Genomic DNA, 20,233 nt, shown 5'->3' with positions numbered 1-20,233 from the left:
CAAACAAAGGAAACTTTGTAACTTTATAAAAGAAACTGAGGCACTGAGAGGCTAAGCAACTTATCAAAAATTGCACAGATGGAAAAGTACCAGTGTTGGGGCAGTCTAGCTTCAAAATTCACAGCCTTAACTATCTACTCTACTGCATCACTTCCCTACAGCACTCAAGTCTAACAGCTGGGAGTTTAAATTGTTCACCAAATTTCTCTCTCTCCTTCCAAAGCATTTTATAAACATACTGTCTTCTCTCTACTCCATCACATCACTCTTAATTCTGGCACTTATAATAGCTCATGTGGACTACTGCAAAAGCTTCTTAATCATCTCCCTGCTTCCTGGGAAACATTTCCAATAGATCTCCTATAATGCCTCCAGGTTCTCTGGAAAGTAAATATCTTAGTAAGTCACTACACTATATTACACCATTCAAAGCCTTCTCACCACCTATATAATAACTATGGTTTCCAAACCTTAGCATGTATAGGTATCACTGGAGCTTGCAGAATGCAGATCTTTGGTCCATCTCATGAGATTCTAATTCTGTAAGTGCAGTTTAGAATTCAGAAATTTTAAATTATACCAGGCACCTCAAGGCATTCTTGTGCATGTGGTTTATGGCCACACTTTGAGGAACACAGGTTCAGAGAACAAAGTCCCAGCTCCTTATCAAGGAAACAAGTTCATCTCTGCTTGTATCTCATTTCATTTGATGCTCCAAGATAATGGAATCATTTACAGTTCCTCAAACTACTCAGTTTCTCACTTTCATGTCTTTGTACCTGCTTTCCCTTCCTCTAAAACACTCTTTTCCTCCTTCCATCTGATAAATTCTTTCTCTTTCAAACCCAGCTTAAATTTAAATGTTATCTCAAGGGGCCAGGCATGGTGGCTTACGCCTGTAATCTCAGCACTTTAGGAGGCTAAGGAGGGCAGATCACTTGAGGCCAGGAGTTCAAGACCAGCCTGGTCAACATGGTGAAACCTCATCTCTACTGAAAATACAAAAATCAGCCAGGTGTGGTGGTACATGCCTGTAGCCCTAGCTACTTGGGAGGCTGAGGCAGGAGAATTACTTGAACCCAGGAGGTGGAGATTGCAGCAAGCTGAGATCGTGCCACTGCACTTCAGCCTGGACAGCAGAGCAAGACACTGTCTCAAAAAAAAAAAAAAAAAGAAAGAAAGAAAGAAAGAAAGAAAGAAAGAAAGAAAAAGTTATCTCTAGGAACCTTCCTTAACTTCCTTCCACATGCCAGCCTACTCCCCCCACCATCCTGACTTCTGTGCCTTAATTTATACTGAAGTCGCTACATCTTTTACAAGTCTGTCCCCTTCTAAACTGCGGCCTCCTCTAGATCTGAGTAAGCATCTCATCATCTTTTATAAGGATGACCTAGCATAGAAGGTGCTCAGACAGCAGTCACATCCAACTAAGGGGCTGGATAATGAATGGGCAAATATGAAAATCTCAGTTGAAATTACCCCAAAAAATATAAAGGTATTGCCCAGAAAATGATGAATGTCATGAATCTATAAAATTAATACATGTATTTAGGGTTGTTGTATAAACACCAATACATGTTTTATGAAAACAATGTATCTTTAAGCATAAAATCAGTGCTACAAAAAGCTTAGTATGTATATTACCGGGTAAAAAGCAGAATCACAGTTGCCATCTCACATGTGTATGTGATTAGCTTTGAATGATTTCTGGATTATATGTGGCAGGCTTCAACACATGCACAAAATGATTATTCAATTCATAAATGTTCTATTATCACATACCTAACAGCACAAAGGCACAATTGTAGAACAAAGTTGAACTCTTTTTTTTTTTGAGACGGAGTCTCACTCTGTCACCCAGGCTGGAGTACACTGGCAAGATCTCAGCTCACTGCCATCTCCGCCTCCTGGGTTCCAGCAATTCTTCTGCTTCAGTCTCCCAGGCAGCTGGGATTACAGGTGCATGCCACCATGCCTGCCTGATTTTTATATATATATTTTTTACTAGAGATGGGGCTTCACCATGTTGGCCAAGCTGGTCTCAAACTGCTGACCTCAGGTGGTCTGCCCGCCACAGCCTCCCAAAGTGCTAGGATTACAGGCATGAGCCACCACGTCCAGCCAAAAGTTGAACTGTTTTAATTATAACATAAACTCTACTGATTTGTAGTCAAAGGTACGAATATTGAAAAGCCAAGTTCTTAGGCCAGTGCTGTTTGATATTGCCTAGCATAGTCCCATGCGTGTGAATATGTATGAATGATTACCCCTGCAGCTGAATGCATTGTCACCTGATCTGTGTGTTCCTGGGCCTCCAAACCAGAGCCTGACAGTGGTGAGAGGGAAGTTAAATCATAAGGTAGTTTACAACTTATCCTATTCAAATCAGCAAAGTACTTATGCAAAGCATTCTTCTGGGTACTTTTTGGGAATTATATGTGACTAAAGACACCATCCTTGACCTCAAGGAATTTACCATCTTGGGTAATAAGACCCAGGCACAAGTAATAATAATCAAAGTGGATTCTGAAAGAGAAAGTGGTTTTTGAGGCAAGGATAAAATTGGGAAAAGAATTCATGGACAAAGGTGTGTGACAGCACAGAGGGCGTTCAAGCAGCCTGCACTGCTGATTTGTCCAACCTCATTACTTTTCATTCCTTTGGACTTTTTCACCCGATATGGGATGTGTCTTCGAAATAACAATCATGTCCTCTCCTCTTCACCTTTCTGTACCTCTTCACACTGGTCCCTTTGCCTGGGACACCAATTCTGCCTGCCAACCTGGGTAAGTCCTACCCATCATTAAAGGCCCGGTTTAAATTCCTTCCCATTTCTACAGCTTACCATCACCTATCTCATGCTGTTAGTTGCTCATACATCTATCATCACAAACTGTCAGCTGAAGAGGGCGACAGAGAATGTCATTTCTTTCATCTCTATATTCCCATCACCTAGAATAATGCCTGGCAGGCACTAGGTGCCCTAGAAATGTTTTTTGAGGTATATTATTGCATAGTGAGTGTTGTCTTTTGACTAGATACTGGATTTGAATGTAAAGTTAAAGAGGAATGCAAGAAAAAAAAAAATCGACAACAACAATGTAGGAATGAATTTAACCAAGGAGGTAAAGGATCTGTACACAGAAAACTATAAGACATTGATGAAAAAAATTGAAGACAACCCAAATAAATAAAAAGATGGCTCATATTCATAGATTGGAAGAATATTAACAAAATGCCCATACCCTCAAGTGATCTAAAATGCAACTGCTATCAAAATATCAATGACATTTTTCACAGAAATAGAAAAAGCAATCCTAAAATTCATATGGAACCACAAAAACTCCCAAATAGCCAAAGCAATGTTGAGCCAAAAGAACGAAGCTGGAGGCATCATACCATCTTATTTCAAAATTGACTTCAAAGCTATAGTAATCAAAACAGCATGGTACTGGCATAAAAACATAGACCATTGGTACAGAATAGACAGCTCAGAAATAAATCCACACATTTACAGTTGATTTTCAACAAAGATGCCAAGAGCACACAATGAGGAAAGATCAGTCTCTTCAATAAATGGTGCTAGGAAAACTGGATATCTACATGCAGAAGAATGAAATCAGACTTTCATCTCACACTATATACAAAAATCAACTCAAACTGGATTAGAGACTTAAACATAACACCTGAAACTGTAAAACCACTAGCAGAAAACATAGGGAAAAACTCCATGACACTGTTCTGGGCAATGATTTTTTGAATATGAATGCAAAAGCACAGGCAACAAAAGCAAAAATGGACACATAGAATTACATCAAACTAAAGAGCTGTACAGCAAAGGATCACCAGAGTGAAGAGACAACCTACAGAATGGGAGAATATTACATCTTGATAAGAGGTTAATATCCAAAATACACAAGGAATTCAAACAACTCAATAGAAAGAAAAAAAATAGCCTGATTTTAAAATAGGCAAAGGTTGGCTGGGTGTGGTGGTGCCTGCCTATAGTTCCAGCTACTCCAGAGGTTGAGATGGGAGAACCGCTTGAGCCCATTGAGCCCAGAGTTTGAATTCAGCCTGGGCAACAAGGTGAGACCCCATGTCTATTTTTTTTTTTTTTTTTTTTTTTGAGACAGAGTCTTGCTCTGTCACTTGGGCTGGAATGCAGTGGCGTGATCTTGGCTAACTGCAACCTCTGCCTCCTGGGTTCAAGCGATTCTCCTGCCTCAGCCTCCCGAGTAGCTGGGACTACAGGCGTTTGCCACCACACCTGGCTAATTTTTGTATTTTCAGTAGAGATGAGGTTTCATATGTTGGCTAGGCTGGCCTTGAACTCCTGCCCTCAGGTGATCCACTCACCTTGACCTCCCAAGGTGCTGGGATTACAGGCATCAGCCACTGAGGCCGGCCTCCATGTCTATTTTTAAAATACAAATAAAATTAAAAAAAAAAAAAACAGGCAAAGAACCTGAATAGATATTTATCAAAAGAAGACATACAAATGGCCAACCAGTATATCAAAAATGTAATCTCAGCACTTTGGGAGGCCAAGGTAGGTGGATCACAAGGTCAAGAGATCGAGACCATCCTGGCCAACATGGTGAAACCCTGTCTCTACTAAAACTACAAAAATTAGCTGGGCGTGGTGGTACACGCCTGTAGTCCCAGCTACTTGGGAAGCTGAGGCAGGAGAATCACTTGAACCTGGGAGGCAGCGGTTACAGCGAGCTGAGATCATGCCACTGCACTCCAGCCTGGCAACAGAGAATCCATCTCAAAAAAAAAAAAAAAAAAAAAAAAAGTTGAACATCATTAATCATTAGGAATATGCAAATTAAAACCACAATGAGATAATACCTCATACCTGTTAGAATGGCTATTACCAAAAACACAAAAGAAAAAATTAGTCAGGTATAGTGGCACATGCCTGTGGTCCCAGCTACTTGGGGGGCTTTAGTGGGAGGATCTGGAGGTTGAGGCTGCAGTGAGCCATGATCTCACCATTGTACTCCAGTCTGGGGAAACAGCGTGAGACTCTGTCTCAAAAAACAGATAAAAGATATCAAGTGTTGGCAGAGATGTGGAGACAGTGGACCCTGGCACAGGTTGGTGGGAATGTAAATTAGTACAGCCATTATGGAAAACAGTATGGAAGTTCTTAAAAAAATTAAAAATACAACTATCATATGAACCAGCAATCCCAGTACTGGGTATATATCTGTTAGAAACAAATTTTTGGTGCCTCAAAGAAATAGCACTCGAACATAAATTTAATTTTCTCAGCAAGGCAATTTTTACTTCTATAGAAGGGTGTGACTTGCAAATGGAGTAATGGCGAGAGCACACCTGGACAAGGGAGGGGAAGGAGTTCTTATCCCTGATGCGGGTAGCCCCTACTGTTGTGTCGTTCCCCTATTGGCTAGGGTTGGACCACACAGCCTAAGCTAATTCCGATTGGCTATTTTAAAGAGAGTAGGGGTATGAGCCAGAGTGGTGGGGTGAGTATTTTGGTGGGAAGGACAGTTAGGAACAGGTAACTAAAGGTGACTTAGGTCAGAGCAGGTGACAGAGGTGACTCAGGTCAAAGCAGGTGATCAGGATGAGTCAGGATGGAGAAGGTGACCAGGGGAACAGATGTGAACTACCAATTAAAACTGATGGAAAAGGTTGTTTCTGAAACTACGAGGAAGTTAACTTTAAAATGGAGGACAAAGAACTGAACATACTGACATACTGATTCTTTAAAGAGAAATCTAGAACTCACTGTATCTAAAATATCTAAAGAAAACAAAGTCAGGATGTCAAAGAGATATCTGCACCCCCATGTTTCACTGCAGCACTGTTCACAATAGCCAAGATATGGAATCAACTTAAGTGTCCATCAACAAATGAATAAAGAAAATGTGGTATATATATATACAATGGAATACTATTCAGCTTCAAAAAGAGGAAATCCTGTCATTTGTGACAACATGGGTGAACCTGGAGGACATTATGCCAGGCACAGAAAGACAAATAATACATGATCTCACTTATATGAAGAATCTAAAATTGTTGAATTCATAGCAACAGACAGTAAAATGGTAGACACCAGAGGCTGGGAAGGGTGGGGGTAAAAGGACTGGGGAGATGTTGATCAAAAGACAGAAAAATTTAGTTTAAAAAGAGGCATAAGTTCAAGAGAACTATTGTAAATCATGGTGACTGTAGTTAATATATTATGGCCAGGATGGTGGCTCACGCCGGTAATCCCAGAACTTTGGGAGGCTGAGATGGGCAGATTGTTTGAGCCCAGGAGTTTGAGACCAGCCTGGGTAACATGGTGAGACCCAATCCCTACAAAAAAACGAAAACAAATATTAGCTGGGCTTGGTGACATGCAACTGTGGTCCCTGCTACTTGGGAGGCTGAGGTGGGAGGATCACCTGAGCCCAGAAGGTAGAGGCTACAATGAGCCATGATCATGCTACTGTACTCCAGTCTGGCCAACAGAGCAAGGCCTGTTTCAATAACAAGAAAAAAAAATTATATACACTTGAAAGCTGCTGAAAGAGTGGATTGTAAGTGTTCTCTCTAGAAAAAAATGATAAATATGTGAGGTAATGCATATGTTAGCCTGATTTAGCCATTCAATAAGGTATACATATATCAAAACATCATGTTGTACACCATGAATATATACACATTTGGAGATTAGGTCTTTGAAGGGGTGATTAAATTAAAATGAGGCTGTTAAAGTGGGGCCCTAATCCAATATGATTGGTGTTCTTATAGGAAGAGGAAGAGACAGTAGGGGCCGAGCCACAAAGGGATGACTATGTGAGGACAAAGAGGCAGGAAGGTGGCCATCTGCAAGGACAGAGGCCTCAGAAGAAACCCACTCTCCCAGCACCGGGATTTTAGACTTCTAACTCTAAAACAGTTCCAGTTTTTCAGAACCGTGAGAAAATAAATGTGTGGCATTTAAGCCACCCAGACTGTGGAATTTTGTTATGGTAGCTTTAGCAAACTAAGACAGCATCTTTACTTCATTGATAAAGTCAGACATCGTGCTGCATGCCAGGCACTGTTCTAAGTTCTTTACGAATGTTTACACATTTAAACACCTTTCCATCAGTGCCAATACATCACTATGGCTGCATTTCTCAATGGGTAGGAGGGGAGAAGATATACCCCCTTGTCCCTGGGGTGGGAGCTGGCGACTCAAAACCAATATAGTTTGAGCACAGGAAACCCCCGAAAGACATGTCTCTTTCCTCAAGTGGGTATCAGAGATGATGATGATGATGACGATGAAAAACAAGAGTAAAATCTTAGCTACCATTAATTGAGCTCTTTCCCTACACAGGCACATGCCAGGCGTATTACAAGAATTCTCTCATTTCACCCCCAACAGCAACCTTAAGATTTATATAATATTTCATTCCCTTTGCTTTACAGAGGAGAAAACACTGTTCAAAAAGGGTAAGCCAGTTGCCCAGCTGGTGAGAAGAATCAAGATTCCGACCCAGATCTGCCCAATTCCAGTTCTGAGTCTTTCACTGCACATGGCCTAGGGGAGTAGACTGGGGTCACTTGGCGGGAGGTGTGGTGGGTGGAGGTTTATATGAGAAAATGAACTTCTTTGTAATGCAAGAGATCAGTGGGGAGCCAGCAAGTTTTTTGAAACGAAAAGGTAGTAGGGATAATCTAAAAGCCTTATCAATTATACATGCAAAAACAATAGCTCTCATTCATTTAGCTCCTCCTACATGTCAAGCATTCAGCTTGGAACTTAGAATAGTTCTAATAAGCAAATATTTTTGCATTTTCATTTCATGGACATAGAAGTTGAAGTTCAGGGAAGCTGAAAGATTTGTCCAAGGCTCAAGTGAGCAGTGGAACCGGAGTGGCAGACCTGGGCGCCTCCCAGTCCTGCATCCACCCAAGCTCGTCCACTCTGCTCTGGTGGAGAATCAACAACCCCTGCACCCATATTGCACATCTGGCTGTGAATGTATGAGGGCTTCCATGTTCTGAACAGACAAGTTACATATCATATCATGGTCTTTACCAAGATTTAGCCTGAAGCATTAACAGTGAGCAGCTCTGCCCAAGAATGTTCCACAGAGCCTTCATCTCCCAAGATGTTTCCCACGGAAAAAGTTCTATGGTTGGAAGTTTGGATGTGCTGCCTGTTATCTACCCTTCTCCTGCCTAAGAGACTTACAATGCACATCAGCAGATTCTAAAGGTTTTAAGAAGTTCTGAAATTTAAAAAGGTCAACTTCTTTCATTTAGCCTAAGGTTTCCCCAATTTATTTGAACCACAGAATTGTTTTTCTATGTGTGCCAGCTAACATACAGTGCAGCACCCTTTCAGAGATACTGCATTATTAGATGAAAGAGGGAGGAAGAGAAGTCTGCTGGAGCTACTTTTTGAAGCTAACTAAAACGCAGACTTTTCTCCCCTTAAGAATTATCAAGCCCTTTGTTGTTTACATTTAGTTGCTTTCTACTGAGAACACAGACAGTTTAAAAAGACAGAGACCACAAATCAGAGGAGGGAAGGGCTATTTGCATTCCCAACTCTCTTGGCTCATCCTGTACCTTCTTGCTTCCACCCCAAATCCGCCCCAACCCCATTCTTTCTCCAAGTTTCCACCCCTCCTCCTCTCCTTCGGGCTGCTCTCCAGCTACACACAGCTAGAGGTGGTTGCAACTTGCAATGCACACATCCCCTCCCTCCTGCAATGCAGAAGCAGTGACAGGGAGGCATCAGATGCTCTGCCCAGCGTACAGCCTCAGCTCTGGCACAAGAAGACACTCCCAGGGAAGAGGGGCATTGTGGTGGAGGTGGGGGGAGGATGGACAATTTTTCCTTTAAGATTTTCAGATTACGGGTGCTACGATTTTTCTATTTCTCTTTTTGCTTATTTTCGGCTTGTAATTTCCTACAATGAATATGCAGCACTTGTGTTTTCAGGAGGAGGAAGAACAGAAAGGAGCGAGTAGGGAGGAGACTAGAGGCGGAAGAGAAGGAAATATCATCTCTGGAGGAGACTGCATAAGCTCGACTAACAAAAGACATGCAATTTTACAGCAGTACATCTCCCAACACCTGCAGGTAGAGTTCCTGGCTGCAGTGTTGCTATTTGCAATGACACGTGCCCAGTTACCCCTTAACCAGTGCCAGCTCAGGCATCAGGCACAGAAGCCCTCTCCTTACCCACTCGAAAGATCAAGTCGTCTTCGATGGGATTCTCTTTTCGTTTTCCAGTGCTGTACATGCTTGCGGGTCTTTTCACAGCTTTCTGCTTGACATGGCCGCTCCCTGGGGACTTAACGCGCCTCTTCACGCCTTCGGTGGTGGGAGACACGTCAGCGGATCGGATCACTTTCAGCTTAAACGGGCTGCCTCGGATGTGCTGGTCATAGAGTCTCAGAGACAGGGTAAAGTCCCCTTCCTTCTGGACAGTGTACAAAAACTCATAGGTGCCGTTCTTGTTGTCCAGGATCTCCCCGTCTGCCACGCTCCCGTCCGGGGTGCTCAGTTCGGCGGTGAGGTAGGCGTTGCCGGTTTTGCACAGCTCACCGTCTTTGTCCTTGGTGGTGATGGTGACGGACATGGGCTGCCCGATGATGGTCTGCCGCAGCCCCTCGCCCGTGGCCACCGTCTCTGAGGCGACGGCGTTGGTGGTTAAGATCGTCCCGAGGTTGTGGATGGATTTCTTCAGCCCCTCGGTTTCCACGATGAAATCCAGCTGGTCGTTCTCCCGCGGATGCAAGGGGAAGTCCTGGTCGGCCAGCTCGTTCAGCTTCTCGCTCATCTGCTTCTTCACCAGCAGGACCTCGGTCTCCGTGCCATGGTTGAGGGCCTGCGCTGTGAAGTTGCTGCAGCTCTTAATGCTCTCCTGCCCCTGGAGCAGAGTATCCAGCTGCGACTGAAGGACCTGCGGGAAAACCAGAGGCCTGGTGAGCTGTCCCACAGGGCGGGGCCCAGCCCGGGGCAGTGCCCTCCCCCGGCGAGGAGGAGGCTCTACACCTGCCCACGCAGGTGGCTCTGAGCAATTGGTGTTTGTCAACCCAGGGAACCCAGTGCTAATGCAAAGTCCTAAATTGTATTCCCAGTACCTTCTCGAGGTTTCCCTTCCGCCTTGCCCTCTCTTCCACACATGTATTTCTTGGCTTATGTGTTTTGGAGAGGGGAAAACAGAAAGGTCACTACCAAGAGCACAGCAAACTAATTGCTATGCCTGACATCTGAAATATTCATTATTCGGCATCTTTCCCCAGTGTCCAAAGCTGCCCCATCACCACCTAAAGGAACAGGAAGGAAACAAATGAAAACTCTCCACACCGGAACATCAGAGGTTTTTCATCCCTGTTTTGTGAACAGATATGCAGAGTTAAACAAAGGCTGCAGTCAGGGTTCATTTTGAAGCTGACTAACAGGTTGGTGTGGGTGAGAGAGCAATTAAGAAACTATTTCACGTTATAACTGAGGAATGAAAACAATCCAGTTTAACTCTAAATCCTGAAAGCATTATATTATAGTCAACCGTGCCTCTTGTCAAATTATAAACTAGTACTTAAAGTCACAGAGTCATCAAATTTTGCTGAAAATAGGGAAAAAAAATAGCTGGATATTACATTCAGTGAAAACTATAGGTTACTATACAATGATGACACTTAAGGACCCCTTGTTGCTATTAGGAAACAATAAGCTAGTGCCCTTGGATATCATGTCTCTTCCAGGACATCTGTAATGATTCTGGTCTTACTTTGTGTTTGAGGCCATAGTTGACCTCCAGTTCCATAAGCAGCACACTCTTGCGCACATTTAAAGTCTTCTGGAGCTCATCAAAGGTGGAATGAATGTCATCCACAATGCTGGCCTTCTGGTTGGTTAACTGATGAATGATTTCCGAGATGAACTGAAGAGCAGAATCTATTTCTGGGAGCCTGGTGGACAGTCGTTAAAGGTCGTTATTTAACCTCAACCCAGAAATAGTCCAAAATCTATCTAAACACTACATTTTTGTTTAAAAAAGTTTCTATGCCTTTCATCATCTTTAAAAAACAATAACCAGAGAACAGAATAAGATATGACATAATTACTGCCTCAGAGAGAAGAGACTTTGTCTCTTTAGAGACAATCAAAATTGTCAATTTCAATCTACCATCAATTGTCCAATTTTGATAATTAATTAAGGGTATAAAGACTTGAAGTTCTCTGAAAAGCCATTCTGGCCAGATTAATTCTTTGTTGCAGGGGCCGTCTGGTGCATTGTAGGATGTTTAACAGCATCCTGTCCTCTACCAGATGCCAATAGCTCTCCCTGCCCTGCCTCCCATTCCCCAACCCCCTGCCAAAACACACAGTTGTGACACGAAAAATTCTCCAGGCATTGCTGAATGGCCGAGAACCACCATTCTAGATAGTTGTATCTTTTCCCCTAGCCACATAAAACACTTATCCATACTCAGATTCTTGAGAACTTCTCGTAAGTTTCCAAATTCTTTGAATTACTATAGAACAACCACACTTTTCTCACTGAAGCTATCAGTAGAGAGATTTCTTTTGTCTGCTTTTCTGCTGGTTTCTCATTTCCTCTCTTTGGTCTTTCTCATGCACCACTCAGCTACTCTGTTCCTTCATTTCTGTGCCAAAGAAGGAACTTGGAAGCAGGAAAACAAGGAAAATTAGCAATCATTGCTCAAGACCATTTTGCAGAGCTCAGATAGAAAGGAGCCAACCACAGCCAACAAAATGGCCTGTATGTGTGTCAGGAACAGCAGATAAGGAAGGCTCCTCAGAGAGCCTGGTTTCAGGGATGAATTTCAGAACTCTCCTGAGAGCACGTTCTTTGAGTGTACTTTAATTCATGTAATCATACTTAGGCACTAAAACAAAAATGCCACTCATAACATAAGGAGGTTGGAGTTCTACTAACAGGCAGAAGACAACCTTCCACGCTCATTAGTTTATGACAACAAATCCATGATAAAAGAACTTATTTACCCACAAAGCCTGATATCTCAAGGGAAATATGAACCTACTGCTGTACTTAGACAAGAGGCCATGAGGCCAGGCCCCAAGTACAGGCAGCCAGTTGGGGGTTTGGGGAGGGGTCCCCCACCTTTTGTTGACAGCATCCAACTGGACCTGGAGCGAGGCCTTGTGCTGTTCCACCACATCCTTGAGCGGAACTGTGGGGTGCTCTGCGTGCTCCCCCTCCGTGCACTCCCGACACATGGCAGTCTCACAGGACTGGCAGTAAAATTCCATCACCTGTGGATGACACAAGAAAAGTTCCTGGTTCTGGGCCACGGGTTGAGGGCTTACTCTACACTAAGCACTTGCCTTGCAGTCTCTCATAATTAAATGAGAGCCACCCCAGAATGTCAGCATTATTAAGTCCAGCTTCACACGAGAAAAGGAAGGATACATTTTTATGTGACAGGTCTCAGAAGTGGAGCTGACTTCTAAGCTCCTTCTATAACCATAAAACCAGCTTTTGGGTATCCACTCCCCTAAGGCAGAACAGTATAGGGCTGTGGCGCTCAAACATTTTGATCTCAGGACCCCATTATAATCTTTAAAAATTATTGAGGACTCCAAAAGAGCTTTTGTGTATGTGAGTTATATTTATAGATATTTCTTATATTAAAAATTGAAACTAGGCTGGGTGCAGTGGCTTATGCCTATAATCCCAGCACTTTGGGAGGCCAAGGCTGGAGGATTACTTGAGGCCAGGAGTTTGAGACCAGCCTGGGAAACATAGCGAGACTCTGTCTCTACAAAACATTTAATAATTAGTATTTAATCAAATTTTTAAAAATTAGAACTGATAAAAATTTTGAAGTATTTAATTTATTAAAAGCAGTAATAAGCCCATTAAATGTTAATGTGAATAATGTAATTTATGAAAATAAATATATTGTGAAAAACAAAAAAATGTTGTGGGAAGAATGGCATTGTTTTCCATTTTTGTAAATATCTGCAGCGTCTGGCTTAACAGAAGATAGCTGGAGATTTGTATCCGCTTCCACATTGAGTTCGTTGTGATAGCATACATCACATAGCCTGTGGAAAATTCCACTGTACAGTCTTGAGAGAATGAGAGTGAAAAAAGCAAATCATGTCTTCATATGACTATGAATATAGCATTGACCTTGAAGACTGCTTGAAAACGTCTTGGGACCCACAAGGGTTCCTGGACTACACTTTGAGAACTGCTACTATTTGGCTAAGAGACTTATCCAAATAAGAATTCAGGTTTGATCTGTTTGCCTCCTGGCTTCACCACTTATTTAGCTGAATGACCTTGGACAAATTTTCAACCTCACTGTGTCTCAATTTCTGCCTCTGTCAAATGGAGACAATAATAGTAACTACTTCACAGGGCTACTATGAAGAATAAGTAGGTTAGTATGCATGAAGAATTCAGATGGCACCTGGCTTTGGTATATCATAAGTTCTTAATATGTTGTAGCTCCTGTGGGGATGATGATGATGATGATGACATTATCTGCTTACCTGAAAATAAAAAAATCTTACCCTGACAATGATGAACTGTCAGTAACAATATAATATAAAGCCAGAAAGTTAGTTTCCTTGTAGAGGTATTACCCTGTTTTCTCAACTGGAAATAATGTCTTCCAGTTTTCAATTCCCAAAGCACTTTCAGGAGAAACTTTTTCTTGATGTATAACACAACATAGAAAAGGGCATAAATCTTAATGCAGCTTGATGGATTTTCACAAAGTGAAGGCAGTCACCAAATTCCTTTTATTTATACCCAATTTATGAAATATAAGATTTTAAATTCCTAAGCCCAGGAACTCTCCCACCCAGAGCTTAGATAATACCATACATTTAGTAGGTATTCAATAACACTGCTGAATGAGTGAATGAGGGGAGGCTCTTAGCCATGATTCGGGTGGCATTTGTAAGACCAACCAAGGGGCACCTCCTTCCTCATTAAGACTCACTATGTTCCATAGTGCTTTCTGGAGAAGATTCTCCTAGGAATAAAGCACTCAGCTTGCTCATACTACATGTGTTTTGGAAAAAATCTTTTCTGGTGAACCAAATTCAGATAAAAGTCCTTCAAACCATGTCCAAGATAATTTTAAATTTCATATTTATCATAGTTTCAAGTAGGTACATAGTAAGTAAGAGGTTTAGAAAGACACTTTTGTTTTGTCACATGAAGATGTAATTTCATGTACTTTGCTCCTCACAGGCCTTTCAGGAATAGGCTTGAAACATCAGTTGGAAGTCTCTTTTATGCATTCTCTGCTCAAAGTTTCTTTTATGCATTTCTCAGCTGGGTGCCGTGGCTCACACCTGTAATCCCAGCACTTTGGAAGGCCAAGGTGGGAGGATCACTTGAGGCCAGGAGTTCGAGACCAGCCGGGGCACCACAGCAAAGCTCTGTCTCTACAAAAAAAATTTAAAAAATTAACTGGACGTGGTGGCACATGTCTGTAGTCCCAGCTACTTGGGAGGCTGAGGTGCAAGGATTGTTTGAGCTTGGGAGTTCGAGGTTGCAGTGAGCTATGATTGTGCCACTGTACTCCAGCCTGGGTATCAGAGGGAGACCCTATTTCAAAAAGGAAAAAAGTATTCACACTTCTCATTAAAATATGTTTTAATAAACAAACTCAAATGAAAATTCAAATATCCCACAGAAAGACTATAATACTGGTCATTTGCACCTTATTTTGGTCCAAGTCTGATACAATCCAGCAGAAAGCACAGCTTATAGAAGCTGTTCAATAATTATTTGCTGAGGGACCATATGAGCTAAGGGATACTTCCAAGGGATTTTCCCAGTGAGGGAAGACTATACTTTGGGTTGCATTTGGATATTTTACCATATTGCTTGCCTTCATGTGTTCAGGAAACAGAATGATCTAAAACTATATGCAGCGTAAGCAAATGCTTGGTAACAATATATAAGCCCCATATCATAAATATTTTACTTGTTATTAGAAAAAAACTCTTAATCCAAGAGGTTTCCTGTTTTTCTGGCAGAGGTTTTCTGTTCCCTCCTGGCAGAAGGCAGGATAATTGAGCATTCCCCACTAAATTCTGAGATTTCCTTTGGAAAAATTTCATCCCCTGGGGTTTGTGAAACATGATTCCGATGAAGGCTGAGCTTTTTTATTACTTCATGGCTTCAGCCAAAGGTGGTTTACTTTTACCAGACATTTTATTTCTAGATTATGTACAACTAGATTAGCATTTACTAATATTTCATCTTCATGGTCAGTGCTCAGGAGGTCTCTTTAAAGCAGGTTGTCACTGCCAGTCATATGTACCAGAGGACAGACCAAAAATAGAATGTGAAAAGACTTCTTCCCTCAGGTTATTTAGGGTGTTGGGGTGAATATAAGTATATGAACTGAGGGAATAGGCCACATTAACAGTGCTTAGTCAATCCAATGGCACTCTTCCCAAACTAATCTAGTCTGGGACTGAGTTCCCACATCTTCACTGGAAGAAGGGAGCATGGCCTCATGTCTGGAATGGGTCTGGACCAAAGGCAAATTTTACTTGGGAATCAGTGTGCACATTGCATTTAGAAGCTGCAAATACTATACGATATTTTTTGCATTTTGTGGTCTGAGTTGAAGTTCCCCAGCAGTGTAAGAAGCGAGATGACAAAGAATACTCGTTGGAAGAGAGAAAAGGATACAAAATAATATAGAGTCACTAAAAATGTAAAAATCCTCAAGATCAGAGTTCATCATGTATGACAAAAGATCAGCATCCATTACTATTATTTTCCTTCTTTTTAATTCACATTTTTAAATGATTGCAGGGAAGTGATGTTACTGAAAACAGCAGCATAAGAAAATCTGTGTCATGTCACTGGTTGGTAGCTAATCTACTGGAACACACTTCATTAGCCACATATGACAAAAAATACAAACTTTACAAAATTAGTTCCATTAGATAATAAAAATGGGGAATGAAAAAATATAAAATAATTAGTTTAGAAAAGTCACCAAATAACAACAGCAAAAAACTGTAATAACCATCAACAAAAAACCCTAGGGAGAGGGGAGACTCTGATTCCCAGAGTCGCCACAATATACTACTTTAAATGTTCAGTTTCCATTGGAAAAAAGTGAAGTACACAAAAAAGGGCAAAGTTCACAAAGAAGAATAAAAGAAATTAATAGGCACTCTCCCTTAAGAAGCCCAGACTGGACTTACTTGACTTTAACTCTTTCATATATGCTCACAGAGCTAATGGAAACCATATATAAAGAACTATAAGAACAATGTCCCACTTAATGGAGGATATTAATAGATAGGAATTACTTTTTTAAAAGCCAAATAGAAATATTATAGGGTTAAAAAATATAACTGCAATGAAAAATCCACTAGAAAAGTTCCACAGAAAATTCAAGCAGGAAGAAGAAGTTTAACTTGAAGATAGGGCTATTGAGATTATACAGTCTGTGAAGCAAAAAAAAAAAAAAGGGGGGGTGGAGAAACAGTAACAAAACCTAAGAGACCCGTGGGACACCATCAAGTGTACCAAATATACCTAATGAGAGTCCCAGAAGAGAGGAAGAGAGAAAGGGAAAGAAACAATATTTGCAAAAGTAATGGCTGGAAACTCCCCAAATTTGATAAAAGACACAAATCTACACATCCAAAAAAAACTTAATAAAATCCAAATAGGAAAACTCAAAGAGATCCAAACCAAGAAACAGTATAACCAAAACATAAAAAGACAAAAACAAAGAGAGAATATTGAAAGCAGCAAGGCAGAGGTGACTCATTTTATACAAGAAATACTCCATAAGCAGATTTTTTTTCTTTTTTCTGAGATGAGTCTCACTCTGTCACCCAGGCTGGAGTGCGGTGGCTCAATCTCGGTTCACTGCAACCTCTGGCTCCTGAGTTCAAGCGATTCTCCTGTCTCAGCCTCCTGAGTAGCTGGGATTATAGGTGTGCGCTACCATCCCCAGCTAATTTTTGTGTTTTTAGTAGAGACGAGATTTCACCATGTTGGCCAGGCTGGTCTCAAACTCCTGACCTCAGGTGATCTGCCTGCCTCAGCCTCCCAAAGTGCTGGGATTACAGGCGTGAGCCACCACGCCCGGCTGCAGATTATTTAATAGCAGATTTCTCATCAGAAACTATAGAGGCCAGAAATCAATGGGGCAACATATTCAAACTGCTGAAAAAAAAATAAGCCTGACAACCAATACTTTTTTATCTGGCAAAACTATCCTTTAAACATGAAGGAAAAATTAACACATTACCAGAAATACAAAAACTGAGTGTCTGTTGCTAGTATACCTTCCCTACAAGTCATGCCAAAGGGATTCCTGCAAGCTGACCTGATTTGATACACTACAAAGTAACGTGGGTCCACGTGAAAAAATTAGGAAAGCAGGTAAAGGTAACTACATAGATAAATATAAAGGTCAGTATTAATGCATTTTTGGTTTCTAACTCCTACCTGACATAAAATAAAACTGCATAAAACCGCATAATCTATAATTACAAATTTATGTAGATGAGCATATAACATATAAATATAAGCTAGAAGAAGCAAGGATTTTACATACTATTGAAATTATGTTGGTATTAATTTGAATTAAATCGTTATAAGCTAAAATGTTAATTATAACCCTCAGGGCAAACAATAAAGAAAAATAAAAAATATGTATAGTAAAATAAATGAGAAGGGAATCAAAATGGTATACCAGAAAATATCTATTAAACATAAAAGAAGGCAGTAATGGAGGAATACAGGAACAAAAAGATGCCATACAGAAAAAAAATAGTAAATGGCAAAAGGAAAGAAAGCCTTTCTTTTCAGTAATTAACTAATTTAAATGGATTAAACTCTCCAATCGAAGGGCTGATACTGGCAGACTGGATTGAAAACATAATCCAACTATAGGCTCTCTATAAGAGATTAATTCTAGATCCAGAGACTCAAATAGGTTGAAAGTGACAGGATGGGCCAGATGTGGCGGCTCATGCCTGTAATCCCAGTACTTTGGGAGACAGAGGCAGGAGGATTGCTTGAGTCCAGGAGTTCAAGATCAGCTTGAGCAACATAGTGAGAGACCCTGTCTACTAAAAAAAACACAAAAATTAGCTGAGCATAGTGGCATGTGCCTGTAGTCCTGGCTACTCAGGAGGCTGAGGCAGGAATATCAATTGAACCCAAGAGTATGAGGCTGCAGTGAGCTATGATCATGCCACTGTACTCCAGCCTGGGAAACAGAGCAAGTCCATCTCTTAAAAAAAAGAGAGAGAAAAAAAGGAAAAGAAAAAAAAGAAAGTGAAAGAATGAAAATAATATTTCATGCAAACTGTAACCAAAAGGGAGCTAGAGTGGCTATTCTAATATCAGACAAAATAGACTTAAGACAAAAGTTGGACAGTATATAATTGACAGAAAAGATATTATAAAATTGATAAAACTTTAGTTAGACTGACCAGAGAGAGCGAGGTGGTGGGGGGCAGGGGGGGTGCAGCAGGGGTGGTGTGGGAGAAGAGAGAGAGAAGACTCAAATTACAAAAATCAGGAAGGAAAGTGGTGGGGAAACTACTACTGACATCACAGAAATAAAAAGGATTATACAGAATACTGTGGATAGTTTTATGCCAACACACTGAATAACTTAGACGAAATGGACAAATTCCTAAAAACACACAAACTACCAAAACTGACATGAAGAAATACAAAGTCTGAATAGACCTATAATATGTAAGGAGATTGAATCAATAATCAGGACACTTCCAACACAGAAAAGCCCAGGACCAGATGGTCTCACTGGTGAATTCAACCACATATTTTAAGAACTAACACCAATCTTTCTTAAACTCTTTAAAAAAAAAAAGAAGAGGTTGAGGGGTAATACTTCCTAACTCATTCTCTTAGTCCAGTATTTCCCTGATACCAAAGCCAAAGATACCACAGGAAAATTACAGACCAATAACCCCTATAAATATGGATGAAAAAATTCTTAATAAAAAGCTAGCAAACTGAATCCAGCTGTATATTAAAGAGATTATACATCATGAGCAGGTGGGATTTATCCCAGGAATGCAAGGGTGGCTCACCTAGACAAATTACTGTATGTAATACATCACATTAATAGAATGAGAGAAAAAAACTCATTATCATCTCAATTAATGTGGGAAAAGCATTTAACAAAATCCAACATCCTTTCATGCCAAACTAGAAATAGAAGGGAACTTCCTCCTCCTAATAAAGAGCATCTACAAAAAACCCACAGTTAACATCATACTTAACCAAGAACAAGAGGCTATTCACTCTCATCACTTCTAGTCAACAATGTACTGAAGGTGCTGACCAGGGCATTTAGGCAAGAAAAAGAAATAAAATGCACCAAAATTGGAAAGGAAGAATTAAGAATTTCTCTATACAGAGATGACATGATCTTATATACAGAAAATCCTAAAGAATAAACACACACACACACACACACACACACACACTCACACAATTAGAGCTAATAAATGAATTCAGCAAAGGTGCAGGATACAAGATTAACAAACAAAAATCAGTTGTATTTCTAAACACTAACAATGAATAATCCAAAAGTGAAATTAAGAAAACAATTCCAAGCTAGGCATGGTGGCTCATGCCTGTATTCCCAGGACTTTGGGAGGCTGAGGCAGGAGGATTGCTTGCCCCGAGACCAGGCTGGCCAATATAGTGAGACCTGTCTCTGTTTAAAAACAAAAATCCATTTACAATATTATCATAAAAGAGTATAACATAGTTGGAAATAAATTTAACCAAGGAAATGCAAGACTTGAATACCGAAAACTACTAAATAGCCAAAACAATCTTGAAAAAGAACAAAATTGGAGGACTCATAGTTACCAATTTTAAAACTGACTATAATGCTACGGTAATCAAAACAATGTAGTACTGGCATAAGAATAGGCATATAGATCAATGGAATAAAATGGAAAGTACAGAAAGAAGCCCATACATCTACGGTCAATTGATTCATGACAAGGGTGTCAACACAACTCAATGGGAAAAATAGCCTTTTCAACATATTATGCTGAGGTAACTGGAAATTCACATCTACAAGAATGAAATTAAACCCTTCCTTCAAACCATATACAAAAATGAACTCAAGATACATAAAAGACCTAAATGTAAGCTAAAACTATAAAAATCTTAGAAGGAAACGGGTGAATCTTCATGACCTTGAATTGCAATGG

The 20,233-nt window shown here is 40.7% G+C and overlaps 1 protein-coding gene across 50 annotated transcripts in view; it reads right to left on the bottom strand.

Moving 5' to 3' along the window:
• The window catches only part of TRIM2 (tripartite motif containing 2), a 186,376-nt gene that overhangs the window by 33,495 nt on the left and 132,648 nt on the right, over nucleotides 1-20,233 (bottom strand). For 42 of the 50 annotated variants that reach the window (XR_012435169.1, XR_012435166.1, XR_012435167.1 and 39 more), the window contains 3 exons: nucleotides 12,123-12,274; nucleotides 10,764-10,944; nucleotides 9,209-9,932 (listed from right to left, as the gene is read on the bottom strand). Coding sequence is in view for 42 of the 50 variants with exons in the window: in XM_045392965.3 (XP_045248900.1) it covers nucleotides 9,209-9,932; nucleotides 10,764-10,944; nucleotides 12,123-12,274 (1,057 nt within the window). In the remaining 8 variants the exon portion in view is untranslated. The remainder of the gene's footprint in view (nucleotides 1-9,208; nucleotides 9,933-10,763; nucleotides 10,945-12,122; nucleotides 12,275-20,233) is intronic. The other 8 variants (XM_074040646.1, XM_074040640.1, XM_065545617.1 and 5 more) reach the window with 1 other exon arrangement.

This window comes from Macaca fascicularis, chromosome 5 (genome assembly GCF_037993035.2).
Source record: "Macaca fascicularis isolate 582-1 chromosome 5, T2T-MFA8v1.1".
Taxonomy (NCBI): Eukaryota; Metazoa; Chordata; class Mammalia; order Primates; family Cercopithecidae; genus Macaca; species Macaca fascicularis.
Note: the sequence above shows the minus strand (reverse complement) of the source record. Positions and strands in the feature narration are given on the sequence as shown.